Source organism: Chionomys nivalis, chromosome 1 (genome assembly GCF_950005125.1).
Source record: "Chionomys nivalis chromosome 1, mChiNiv1.1, whole genome shotgun sequence".
In the NCBI taxonomy this organism is placed as follows: Eukaryota; Metazoa; Chordata; class Mammalia; order Rodentia; family Cricetidae; genus Chionomys; species Chionomys nivalis.
The window spans coordinates 198209226-198223547 of NC_080086.1; the positions used below are offsets into that span (position 1 = coordinate 198209226).

The 14322-nt window shown below is 37.1% G+C and overlaps 1 protein-coding gene across 2 annotated transcripts in view; it reads left to right on the forward strand.

The window, feature by feature from the left end:
* The first annotated feature begins 615 nt into the window (after positions 1 to 615).
* Calcr (calcitonin receptor) overlaps positions 616 to 14322 on the forward strand; it is an 84559-nt gene continuing 70852 nt past the window's right edge. For both annotated transcript variants that reach the window (XM_057777094.1, XM_057777101.1), the window contains exon 1: positions 616 to 722. In XM_057777094.1, the coding sequence (XP_057633077.1) occupies positions 700 to 722 (23 nt within the window). In that variant the 5' untranslated portion in view covers positions 616 to 699. The remainder of the gene's footprint in view (positions 723 to 14322) is intronic.

Consider the following 14322-nt stretch of genomic DNA (forward strand, 5'->3'; position numbering starts at 1 on the left):
TATAACTTCCCAAAGAAAAGCCTTCACGTGTCTCTCTTTTAGTCTCTTTCTATACTTTTCCATGCTCAAATCAGCTACTTTTTAAAATTCATTTTACATATCAACAACAGTTCCCCCTCCCTTCCCTGCTCCCGCTCTCCCCTATCACTATAAGCCCACCAACTACTTTTTTTTTTTTTTTTACCTTGTTCCCACAAATCTTGCTTTCTTCATGTAGGGAAAACTGTACTTAACTCTCTTCAGGAAAAAAAAAAACATATATAGTCAGCAATAATGATGTTTTCTTTGTGTTATAAGTCTGAGTGTTAATTTCAAGTGTTAATCTTTATACTATAGCTAAAGATATAAAAGACTTAATAGCCAATGTAAAACTAACTAAAAGAAAAAAGTATTCTATCATTATAACCAACTTTTAAATGATAGGTTTTCAATCTTAAGGATGATTTTAGAGCAGTTAAGAACTTATGAGACACTATGTACACAAAATGGGGATATTAATTAAAGTATCTCAATAAAACCATAATGATAACTATATCTGCCGCTTACATAGAGCTCTCCATGAGCCGCTAACATTTTGTGCTTTTTATTGATTTTAATGCATTTGATATTTACAGTATCCACCTAAGGTAAGTGCCATTAGCGCACATTCCACACAAGAAGAAACCGAGGGAGCAGGACGGCCACACATAGGATTTGAAAATGGTTCCAAGGAAATTCAGAGTGTAAGTAAATCAGAAAATAAAAATGTACTTACTATTACATTTATAACAGCCAAAGTTTATTATTTTAATGTAAAATGTCTTTTACTTTTGCATTTTGTTTGTCTTTAAACAACAGATCCATGAATTTCTGTCTTGGAAAATATATAGAAATAATAAAAATTTTCCTTATTTTCCATATTTTCCTCTCCAGCTCTCATGCTTAGACCCAGGCCTGTAGCATCCCACTGTGCACTGTGCTTTATCCAAAGTGGAGATTTCCTTTTCCAGCTTGGCAGTTTCATTCATAAAAAGCAAAATCAAATGAAAACAAGTTGATTTAATTATTTCAAAGATGCAACTTCTATCAAAAATATAAACCACAACTCGATATAACACGATTTTTAAAAGAACCTTAAAACTACATTTTACTTATTTCCATGAAAACTAGTCAGAAACTCATGGTATCTGTGGTTTTAATGATGTGGAGGGGGAAATAAATGTGTGGGCACAAAATAGCAAATGAAAATACATTGAATTTTAATTAGTCTAAAAATGGTCAATTTTCCTATTCACTCAGAGATGATAAACTTTCCAAGTTCTATTTTGGAGAGTGACAACTCTTTTCCATGTCCCCTGAACAGTCTCATTTCCCTATCTGATGACTGCCTAGGCACTTTGTGTACTTGGGCAAAACAGGGGTGGGGGTAGCAATAGAATGGGGACGGTTCATTCTGAAACGCAAAGGAAACTGTATGTCCTTCAGCCATGCTCAGGCTACTGTCTCATGCAAGTGATTTTGTTTACTATGCCATTTTTTTGTTTACTTACCATACTTGCATTTATACTCGTTTCAACTCTTGGACATTCAGCTCTCTTACACATTTCTTGTATTCTATATTGTAAAATGGCTTAATCTGAGATCTTCCCCTGGTGTGGTAGCTCAGTTATAGAACAGTAAAATAAAAACTATTGAGTAGGACATACCTATTTTACAGCAAATTATCCAATTTCCTCAAGAATTAGGAAATTATTGGGTTATTGTTAAGAAATTATTAAGATCCCAATAGTGCAGGAGGGTTCACCTCTCAGTCTTACTCCATCATCAGAAACTGCTAACTTGCAAGAGATATTCTTAAAATGAAAAGGATGTGGTTTCAGACTTAGCCACAAGTGCTGGTGGGTAGGAAGGGGGTTTGGGAGACAAAGCACCTTGAGGAGACTGAACGGGCAGCTGGCAATGCAAACATGTGGGAGAGAAGTTGGAGGCTTGCATTTCATACATCAAATCATTCATTAGTGTGATTTCTCCTTCCTGTCACAGGATTTCTAAGCAGAGATCCAGAATAGATACTGTGTATTACAATTCAGTTTCAGATATATGTTTGCCAACAATATATGGGGATACATTTTCTCATTTTGATTGTACAATAGCCTGGAAATGGATATATTTTTTATCTCCAGTTCACAGATACTAGGACTGATATTTAAAGAAGCCAATAAGAATAAGTTAAAATTAAGAGGTTAATTCCCATCATTAGTAATGTGCCAATGCAATCATTTTTGACTGATATAAGTGTTCACTACAACAGTTCTTGGAAGAATTATATCGTTAAATTCGTGCAGTAGGCACAGGTGGTCTCATTTTTCCCAATTAAGGTCAGAGGGTTATAACAATTTCAGATGAGAAGAAAGGTCATATAAATAAAAGCAGAGGCAGGATTTGAACCCAGACTCAACACATCATACTATAGTCTGAATCACTACCCTGCACTCCTAGTAAAAATCAGAGCTTATATGCTTGATCATATCTACTTGGTGCTGAGTTTGTGGCTGTTCAGGGTCCCATGTGGCTTTTAATTGAAAATAGTTGTTCTCAAATGTGATCTTTAACCCCTGGCAGAATTTCACTGTCTGGTAGAAAATGAGAAGTTCAAAGACAACGTCAAGAACGTCTCTAACTACTAAAGCCTCTCCCTACAAAGGACTGCTCTTTGTTCTGCGAGCATAAGCTTCCTTTTGCAGAGCAATAATGTCCCTTTTTATCTAATGAGTTTCGGAATGGCTGATAATTATTTTTAAACATACTAATTAAAAATTTGTCAGTCCTATTCCCTTTGCCTCATAGTTGGGACAATTGGAGAGAATGGCATAACTCATATACTTTAAGATTCTTACCTCTAAAAAAAGTAGAAACATGTAAGAATGAAAAGAGTTATCAAAATATATTTCACAGGTTTCCCTAAGACTTAAGCTTTATGCTTAAAGTTCATGTACTTTCTGGTTTTGAAAGGCAGTTAAGGGGACCAGTATATAGCTGAAAAAGAATGACACTCTCCATGTCCAATAGACTTTCATAGAATATACATACACAAAACACCTGAACTCCAGCTGAGTACTATACATACAGCCATGCAGTGTCTCACACTCTCCTTTGATAGGTACTTACCACTTGGAAAGAAATGCTACTCCAGCAGCCATGGTGGTATCAGCTTGAGAATACATAATGATATATATATACATACATACATATACATATATACATACATACATACATATATATACGCACACACGTATATATGGCTTGTCAGCAGTGTTTGGCCTTTCTTATGCACAGATTTCTGAATATTTGATCTCTCTCTGTGTTTGTGTGTGTGTATGAATGCGTGCATGTATGTGTGTGTGTGTTTTTCTTTTCTATTGTGGTAGATATCAAACCTATAGATAAATACATATCAGAATAGCACCCCTTATATATTCTTGTTATTGTTTTGATCCTCATCTTATAATTAAGAAATGTATAGTTCAGATTAAAAGGTGACCCGAAACACCTCATCTAGTTAGGTGAGGGAGCAAAGGCTTTACTCTTTTTTTGTCATATTCCAATTCTTTTAATCATCTTCTACAGTTCTGCAGGCATCACAACCTTTGTTTCCACGGTAGCCCTGTCACAGTCCTGCTGCTGGTGATCTCGGATTCACATGGCTTGAGTTTGCCTCCATCATTCTGAAAATGTACACCTTATATGTCCTTGTACATATGGGCCCACCATGAGAGCTTCTCAGTAGAAAAACAGAAGAAATCTAAAATGACTAATTGTACATATCAGGATAGTCAGGGGAGCTTTAAAACAGACTCAGAAATTATACGATCTCATCAGATGACATAAGGAAGAGTCTTCAATGCATAAAGAACGCTGTAGCTGCAGGGCAAAGCTTTAGTGAGAAAAGAGAACTCAAACATGAACAATGGCTTGGTATCTGTAAAAGAAGGTTCAGTGGATGGCCAGGGCAAACCAGATACGTTTGCCTAAAGTGCAGATCCTAAGTTTTCTCATGAATCTTTGGTTTGTGGTTAAGTTACCTAGACCGTGATCTGATATATCAGGAGTACTGCACAATTTTAATTGTTGATAGGAGGTTTTATTTTTTTTATTAATTTATTTAATTATTAAAGATTTCTGCCTCTTCCCCACCACCACCTCCCATTCCCTCCCCCTCCCCCAATCAAGTCTTCCTTCCTCCTCAGCCCAAAGAGCAAGCAGGTTTCTCTGCCCTGTGGGAGGTCCAAGGACCACCCACCTCCATCCAGGTCTATTAAGGTGAGCATCCAAACTACCTGGGCTCCCACAAAGCCATTACGTGCAATAGGATCAAGAACCCATTGCCATTGTTCTTCAGTTCTCAGTAGTCCTCATTGTCCATTATGTTCAGTGAGACCGGTTTTGTCCCATGCTTTTTCAGACCCCGGCCAGCTGGCCTTGGTGAGTTCCTGATAGAACATCCCCATTGCCTCAGTGTGTGGGTGCACCCCTCGCAATCCTGAGTTCCTTGCTCGTGCTCACTCTCCTTCTGCTCCTCCTTTGGATCGTGAGACTTCAGTCCAGTGCTCCAATGTTGGTCTCTGTCTCTGTCTTCTTTCATCGCCTGATGAAGGTTAATATTCAGGAGGATGCTTATATGTTTTTCTTTGGGTTCACCTTCATATTTAGCTTCTCTAGAATCAAAGTTGCATACTGATTCCTTAAGTCAAACACACTTTTTTCCACCCTAGTACTAAAGAATACAAGGCTTCTGTCTTTTTAAAAAGAAAGCAGAAGTGTGCTGTAGCTCAGTCCTCAGAAGAAACAAATGAGGAAGGAAACCAATTCCTTTTCCTTTCTTCCATGGGGCTTGTTTTTCTCTTAATGTAGCAATCAGTTCTTGTTCAAGTTCTTTGGAAATCTGGAACTTAAACAGTGACTTCTAATATATTCAAATACAGATTCATATAGAGTATACACTGTGTTGTGAGAATGAGTATCTTAAGCTTAAATTTTTCAACATATAAATTATGTTTTATACCTTCTTGTGATTTAAATGCAAAATGCAGCAAAGAAATTGTCACATGGTGTGTCAACCACCAGATAGGGATAATAGCAAGACTGGGTCCCCAGTCTTTTTCTTACTAGAGAAAAGAGACCAGTGTGAAGTGTGAACCAGGCAAGGGGAGAGAACTCGGAAATTTTCAGCCATTATACTAATTTATGAAAATGGCTTTGAAATATTTATGCTAAAAGACAAAAATATTTCTTCAAAGATTAACTTTTTTCCATTTAAAGTAGTGAGTAGTCATTTTCAAAATGCTTTTTCAAGTGCCTGGGTACTTTGCCAATACCTCCCCCCAGCACTAAAAAATGAAATAGAAGAGACATTATGGCCTCTGTCTTTGTGACTACAGGTCCATTGCAGAGAGTGGAAATAATGTGGATCAGATAATAGTTTTGATTTTTAATATAAATCCTTTTGCTAAACCACAAAAGGGCAAAGGCCTTAGCCTCTCTACCAAAAGACTGTGGAAGACACTTCCTGATAGACATCTGAAAAAATGGAAGCAGCCCAGTTGCTGGAAGGGACTGGTGAGCAGATGACTTAGTCTTTAGCAGACGGGGTGGGAATACTAGAGATTGTCTCATCAGCATCCAATAATTAAGACATTATTCACTTTGGTCCTGGTAAAAGATTCTATGGAAACTTGCCTAACTTTCACTAGATTTTAAAGTTTTAATTTGTTAACAGTCTTGCAATGCTTTCAACAACTGCCTTTTTGTCCTTTTTACATGGAGGTTGATGTTTCAGGCAAGGATTTTAATACAAGGATTTTAATTTTAACCTCCCAAATCTCAAACTACCGATCTCCTCATTGCACCAAAGCAGCAGTTCTAAATCTTAAATCCAGGACAGCATCACATGAAGAGTTTGCCAAATATCAGAATGGGAGCCCCATTCCCAGGGTATCTGATCTTGGCTAAGGTCGGCTGATAATCACAGTTTTAATATCTGGTATGTTACTATGTCTTCTCAGTGTTCCTGGTCAAGCTATGACATTCATAAATAAACCCCAGGCATGTGTGTATTTCAACCTGAATTCTTCCCTGCCTTCCAATAGCTCCAGAGATTTCAGGCTGACTGCTAGACCCACTTCTCCAGGCCCAGTTTTTCCCTGGACAGTGAAAAGGTCAGCAAAATACTGATACAATGTAGTTGCCTCTGAGGGAAGCCTGCCTGGGGTAGGTTACTTTGTCATTACTCAAGCTTCTAGTATTTCCTTTTCTTCCAGAATTTCCATTACTTCTTTTCCATGTGTCTAAATTCATATCAGGAAAAAGATAAGTTAACTTAAGAAGAAATTGTCACTTGTTATACTTAAATATTGATTAGTATAATATAGAACTATATTTAAAAGACTGCTAAGTACAGCCAGATACAGGAAACTGAACTGCTCACTGTCTACATATTTCCTGAGCTTCAGGGAGGTACAGAAGGAAAAAAAAAACAGTTCTATTTACTTCAAATGAGCATTCATCTAGATCTTGAAAGATGAAATTTTCAAGGAATAGTCATATTCTCTCTCTAAAACAAATGGCAGTGTAAATGATTTTCTTTTAAATGGCAAAGACAAATAGGCAGTACCGAGCCATGGTGTGAGAAAGGGGAGCACAGCATAACAACATGACTTCCTTTGAAACTGCTGCTGCTGACGGAATCCTTAGCGAAAAGCAAGAATTACTTTATTAAATTAGATGTAGGGCAGTCGTTACAGGAGTTTCTGTGTCTTTGTCTGTTTATTCTCTTTGTAACTGGTTTAATAATTGAAATAGTTGAAGTGATAGCAGAAAAGTCCAGGTCTAAATAATCTAAGGTTTCCATTGACTTATTCGGGTTATCCACTGTTTTAGGCAGTGTGGTACAGTGACAGAAGAAAGACAGACCACATATCCCTGCAACTGCATGAAACTGAAGGCAGGCAGAAAGTACACACATAAACACATACATAAATAAATAATAATTGAAATAAAATGTTTAAGAGTGAGGGATTTGTTTTATGAAGAGTCAACATGCCATGAAGCTGAGGATAGAATACCAATGGGATTTGTGCAGAAAAGGAGAAGTCAATAAGACAGAATAAGTGTCTAAATACATATTGGAGTTTAGCATGTTATATTGGAGTTTAGCATATTATCAAATAAAACCATTGGGAAAATAACAGACAATTATCAAAAAAAAATACCTTCTACAATATCACAAATGAATGCCTTTTGTAGGAGAAATATAAGAGAATATTTTTATAAGCAAAGATCATAGCATTCTAAGCAGAACACAAAAATAATGACTGTATTCTAATGATGATTATGTCTTAAAGAGTATTTCCTATGCATCAAGCAGACAGATTTCATTTTAAATCACATACAAACACACACACACACACACACACACACACTATTCTAAGACCTTACAATCTTTGCCTTAACTTTAGCACTCAAGAAACAAAAAACTGTTCCTTTCTTCTTATGTTTTCATTAGCTCCACTTAACCATTCTGTAACACATGCACACATCCGAACGCTTCTCTGTAAAACACGGGCATTTGTAAGTCTTACTTGCCAACTGCAAAAAGTATACTAGTAAGTATTGCTTTTATCTTCACTTGTATATACACAATCTGAGAATTAGCAACATCAGGGAACTCCCAAAATCATTCTCAGAAATGAAGCAAAACAGAAATTTGAACTCAGATCTGCTTGAATGAGATAAATTATCAAACATACGGAGGGGGTAAGAAGAGTTCCTATAAACTTAAAAAAAAGGAAAAATATTTTAAATGGAAAAGTTGTAAGCAGGAAATTGCAAAAGATGAGAGAAATAGTCAAAGTTATTATAGTAAAGGACCTGACCTCTTTAGTTATTAGGGAGACACAGAAAATACTGTTACTGACCCAATATTTCTACTTATTGTCTCCTTAAGAAAATTGTGAATCTTTGGTCCCTGTCTTATAGTGTCTCTAGAATGCTCTTTCTATTATAATCTGTAATTCTTCAAAAGTGAATGTTGCCTACACACAAAGAGAGGACCTGAAATGTATTATGAAGATACTGAGCAGCATTAGAAAGAAAGATGTCCCTTGCATATTAAGAAAAGAAATTCCAAGAATTATATATCTAAATGGAGAAATTATTCTGCTTAGAGTGTTATGCATTATATGTGCAAAAGTACATGGAATATTAGAGTTGCTAATTAGCTGTACTTCTAAGAAGTTATATTTATGAACTTGTGTCAGCCTACTTAATGTGTTCAAGTACAAGGTGAAGTTCTCCTTAACTTACATTGAAAATATAAATTTTTAAAATTTTTAAAATTTTGTTAGAAGAATTATAAACAAGATATTTTAAAATCAAACCTATTTTTAAAATGATGAGCACATAGCCAGGTCTTGGGGTGCAATGAGAGATCATGCTCTGCAGATCTAGACTCTGCTCTCATAGTGACAACAAAGCACTGAGCATAAAACCCCATTTCTATGTTCACCATCCATGCCTGCTTTGCTATATTAAAGCAGTCTGCCCTATTCTTGACAAATTCAAATATCTGCTAAGTACATAGTTAACTTCCAGCTAACTAGTGGATTTAGGAAGTCGTCCGTACCATGCCCAAGCCCTTTTCTCTGTATGTTTCCTCTCTGTTAAAGATAAATTTTATCCTTTTCACACAGTTGAAAAAGACCCCAGTGAATACGGGATGTTTTAACTAAAATAGAGAACAAATAAGATTTAAAAATAAAAACAAAAAACAAAAACAAAACACCCTATGTCTACCAGCCAGCCCAAGACTAGTTTGCTTGTCATTAAATTCTTGTTTTCCAAAACTCTTTTTTAAAGATATGACTTTGGAATATATATTAGTTTGTCGTTTCTGTTTGTTTGAATAGACTTGATAAGCACTATGCTGTGCTTAATCAGTGATTCTCTGATATTATTACTTGCCTACATCAATAAACATTTTACAAAGTTTTGAACTCAATATCTTTCCTTGGACAACTGCCTAAAAGGATTTGCAAAGAACCGGAAGACAGGTACCATCCAAACTATTGCCTTGAATGCTATTCCATAAATGGCTTTTCCCACATGTAAAACTCATTTATTCTGAGGTACCAACCCTGTTCTATTCCACTATTCCAAATGACCCCAGGAGTGTGTGGCCTGCCATTCCCTCAGTCACTTTAAGGATAATAAGTTCATCTTCCGCTAGCTTCCCCGCAGCCCCTCAGAGGCCTGAGTTAACTGGGCTTGCTCTGTTGTGCAGCACGAACATGGTGGGGCATAGCTGAAACCTGGTCACATCAAAATCCTCTTCTGACAGTTTAGACTCCTGACCACTTACTATTTCCCTAAGGGATTTCCCAGCCCCATGTAGCATTCTGACAAAGTAGCAGTCCATACTGTTTATACAGAAAATCCTATCACCCATCCTAGGGAAGTGGAGCCTTGATGTTTCCCATAGCCAGCACCTCCAGACTGCTTGGTGCAGTAGTTAACGGTAGGGACTGTGATGGCAGAGAGTCTCAGGTCAAACATTGCGCCCTATTTACTGACAAAGTGGCCTACAGGAAGCAGTAATTTCCTCATTAAGTAGGGCTATTAGTTCCTGCCTCTCTGGATCACTGTGCCACTGCAGCAGCAGGCTCTGGGTACGATGACAGTGCAGAGTAAATGACCAAACATTCCAGAGAAGTGTGTAATGCATAACAGTGTCCTGCATGTCCATGTGTTACACGTATGACTTGAAAAATGGGATATCCACTGACTCTGCTTTTATAATTTTGATGTGTCCTATTCCTGAAGAGGAGACCTCCATTTGTAAAACACAGGCATATATATACTTGGCTTTAACTAGGAACAATATGGCCAATTGGTCTCAAAGTCTCTTGCCAACCATCTATTGATGCATTCTGTGCCCTGTTATCCTGCAGTACCACCCCACACACACTTCCTTAGGTCTGAGATTCTGCTTTGTCAGCAGGGTCCACCTTTCATCATGAGCCACTTGTACTCTCTAACTTCTGTCTCATTTACCTTCCTCCAGCCTAGAGCCCCCTTCTCTTAGAAAGGCATGTATACCCAATATGCCTCTAAATCTTCAAAATAAAGCACAGATTGCCTTAAAGTGTTGAACACTTCTGTCAGTTTCTAAGAAGTATGAGTTCATGATAAATAGACTGTTGAGTAAACAAAGCTTCAAATAAAGGTTATTTTACAATAAAGCATAATTTGTGCCCCAACTTTCATAGTTATTTATTAAAATACACACCGTCTTATAAATGAAAACCTACATGAAGCATTGAAGCAAAGTCTCATGGGAATTTATCAAACCCCATGAAAACACACACTATGTAAAAAGTAAATTACAGTATAAAGGTTTATCTTTTGACCCTAGCAAGCTTCAAAGTTGATATTAAGGTCCAAATTTTTTGAACAAGCTAACATAACAAAAACAAAAATGGTTGGCTCATTTTCTTATGATTTTGATGTTACAGCTCTGTTTCGAGAGACACCAATGCCTCATCTAGGAACAGTAAGAATAAGTGCTACGCTAAAAGCTTGGTTGTGGCCACACAAGAGGGGCGTAGTAGACTCAGTCCTGCATCTCCCCAGTTGACCCTGGATCACAAATGTGTCTCCTTGAGCCATCATACATAATGTAGATGCTGTTAAAGGCTCTGCCAGCCCTGCTGGAGGTCCCACTTATTCTTCATTACCATTACATTAATCTTCTAAGCTTCTAGGGAAAATAAGAACCCACAAGAGTAGCTTTTTTTCCTTTCTACAACATGAATTTATAAACTTAGCACCATAAAATGCTAAGGAACCCTGCTGACAATCTTACTCAAACCTCCACCTACCCAGGGATCCTCCCCAGAGCTTCCAGGTCGTTCCCTTACCGAACAACTCTCTAACAAACTCACACTGCGGCCCTTCAGAGACCGGCCTTCACTGTCCTCCCAGCACCACTGAACATCTTGTCAATGATGTACCTCCACCAGGAATAAAATTTGATAAGAAAGAAGATACCAGATTTAAGAGGGAAAATAAACCTTAGTTTTGTGAAAGTACATTTTGCTTTAAAACTTTCTCCTTCTGAAATAATACCATACATGTCAAAAGCAGACCAAGGTTCTGGGTTCCATCAGGCAAACAGAAAAGCATATTCCTTTGTCGTCTCTGTGTGTGCGAGAATGAACTTCAGGGGTTGTCAGACATACAATCTGAACATGGTCTATCCTGTGCAGCTTCCATGTCTGCTGAATCAGAGGTGGATTTCATTGGAAATGACAGGAGACTTCTATTCAAGCTCTTTCCTCATCATATTTTCTAATCACCTGTTTTATAAAATTTACATTTTTATTCAATAAAGCACACTATTAATATAATACAGCAATACTTTGTGTAATGAGATAACGACAAAAGATAAATAAATGCAATTATCATTAGTGCAAAAACTGTAAAACAAACATAATTAAACTATGTTTCAAGTCAGGGAGTTAGAATGAAATATACCAGATCAGTTCACAAAGATTGCCTTTTAACTTTGGTTTGTTTTAAGGCATATGTACGTGCATACCAGAGGAGTTTAATTGTATAGGTGCATACCAGTGGAGTTTAATCTGTGCCACTCATAATCTCTACTGAGTACCTACTAGATCTGAGGTCTTGAGAGGGTGTGTTATCTATTTTAATTTCATGGCTGCTCTGTAAGTTAGATAACTCACCTTGTAGAGGAAATTAAAAGTTTGGGAGGCAAATTAACAATGGCCAAGATCACTTAGCCTTAGCTTATGTCTTCACAGAAGTCAGGTCTTTGTATTCACTCTCATTTTCTTTGTTTTGGGTATAAATACTTAAATTTAGTGGCCTTTTTTTATTGGCACTGATGACTATTTTACTAACTGCTAGTTGAATTTTTTTCTCACTTGTGTTGTTTGTATGCACAGAGTATTTGTAACTTTCTATTCCATCTGTCCAGGAAATATACCACCCCAGCCCCCCCAAAAAAATAAATAAAATAAAATTTTCTAAGATGTGTTTTCCCAAAACAACAGGTGACAGTATCTAAGACATCCCTACAACCTTTGACAAAATGCTCTTCATGTTTACTTCAATACCTATAAATGAACCTGTTATTGTGGCCATGGAATAGATCTAAACAACTGGCTCTGAAAAGCCCCATGAAGGAAGGTTGTGCTGTTAATATTTTTGTTTAGCCATTTTAGTAGTGTTCTGAATATGTAACTCTCATTGCCACAACATAAGAAATCTTTAATAGTAAAAGAAGCACAACTTGTTATCAGAGTCCAGAGGGTTTTGACTTAGTAGTTGATTGCCAGGGAGAAGCAGACAAGATGTCCAGCAGGTGGCACAGCGTCAACACTCAGTGTCCATTGTGTTCAGAGACAGATCCTTAAACTTGGCTGAAAGTCTCAGAACAGATCTGCTGTATAATAGAGTATTTAAATATATACCCAAGGTATTTAGTTTATTTTTAAATTTTATTTTAGGATCCAATAATTTTGAATTCAAGTATCTTCTTTGGGGCTTAAATGTTAATTTGCGATCCACTTATGTCTGCCTGCTATAGATTTATACTATGTATATACATTTAGCTTTTTTCCTCTTTTTAAAATAAAAAATAGCATATAAAACTTGAGAATATGACTTTAAATACTACCGAATTTTTAGTAAATATCTTGTAAATTTGCAGAACCAAGATTACTGCCATAGAACTGGGGGTAACTAATACCACTGGTATCTCCTCTGCATCTGAATTGTACTCACAGCTAGGCAGACAACAGAAGCTCAGATCCACCAGTCATTCAGACAATTCAGATGAAAGCCACAGAACAATGTAACTATTTGAATGTTTTATGTAGGTACTTTGTTATCCTCCCCACACCAGTGTGTGTGTGTGTGTGTGTGTGTGTGTGTGTGGTGTTTAATCTAAATGGAAACCCTGTATAATTCTAAAGGTAGTCCCTCAGCTTTGATTACATTGGCAGCTTTACAAATCTTCTTGTCTCCAGATTTATGTGTAAAAGAAAAATAGCATCATATGGTAGTGAACTGCAAACAACTAAATGTCCTATATTGAGAAAAATAGAAAGTATCTCAGCTCACATTTTGACATTTGTGGTATTTACTGAGAATGGGGCAAAGGATGACTGTCACTGTTGTGGAGCAAACCACTGCACTCAACTATGTTGCTAAAGTGACCTCTTCAAAAGATAAGACATTGAGTGACTGACAATACATCACTCAGTTTAAAGACCTTTGCTGTAGCAACATATGGCCATGGTAGAGAATGTAACTGCCTTTGAAATTCGTGTCCAAGTACTGATTACTGCCTATAAATCAGAGTCAGTGACAACACTGGGCTGCGGTGTCTTTGGTTTTCATAAGCTCCATATTGTAAGGACTTCATCATGTCTTTGAGCTACACTTGGTTTCTATAGCCCGCTGGACTAGGCTGGTTCTAGTCCTTTAGTTCTCATTTTAGTTTTTAACCTTGATTATAATTCTTATCCTAATATTTTTCTCTCAGGGAACTGTATATGAAAAATAATAACCCCATTCTCAGCCTCAAGAGCAGCCTTAGGATCTGGGATCATCTAAAACTGAATAGTTACAAATTAATAATGCTCAAAAGAACAGTTAGAAAATTCTGGAGAGCAGATCTTATCCTCTCTTTTCTACCCAATACACACACTCTATTTCCCTAGTGGAAAAGGGTTACAGAATTGATAACCATGAGAATCACTTGAAATGTGATATACTGCTCATAACTACCAAAAAGGGGGGGGGGTCTGGAAAAAGTGATTCAGTGGATAAAAAGCAGCACAAGATTCATGACCTGAGTTCAGACCCCCAGCCCACACGTAGAAGCCTGTCTTAGTAAGATACATCTGTAATCCCTGTATGTTGAGGGGAAGAAATTGAAGGATCCCTGGGGCTCTCTGGCTATTCAGCCTTGCCAGAATGGTCTAGTCTCTAAGAATGATCTAGTCTCTAAGAATGGTCTAGTCTCTAAGAATGATCTAGTCTCTAAGGATGGTCTAGTCTCTAAGAATGATCTAGTCTCTAAGGATGGTCTAGTCTCTAAGAATGGTCTAGTCTCTTTCTAAGAATGGTCTAGTCTCTAAGGATGGTCTAGTCTCTAAGAATGGTCTAGTCTCTCTCTAAGAATGGTCTAGTCTCTAAGAATGATCTAGTCTCTAAGGATGGTCTAGTCTCTAAGAATTATCTAGTCTCTAAGGATGG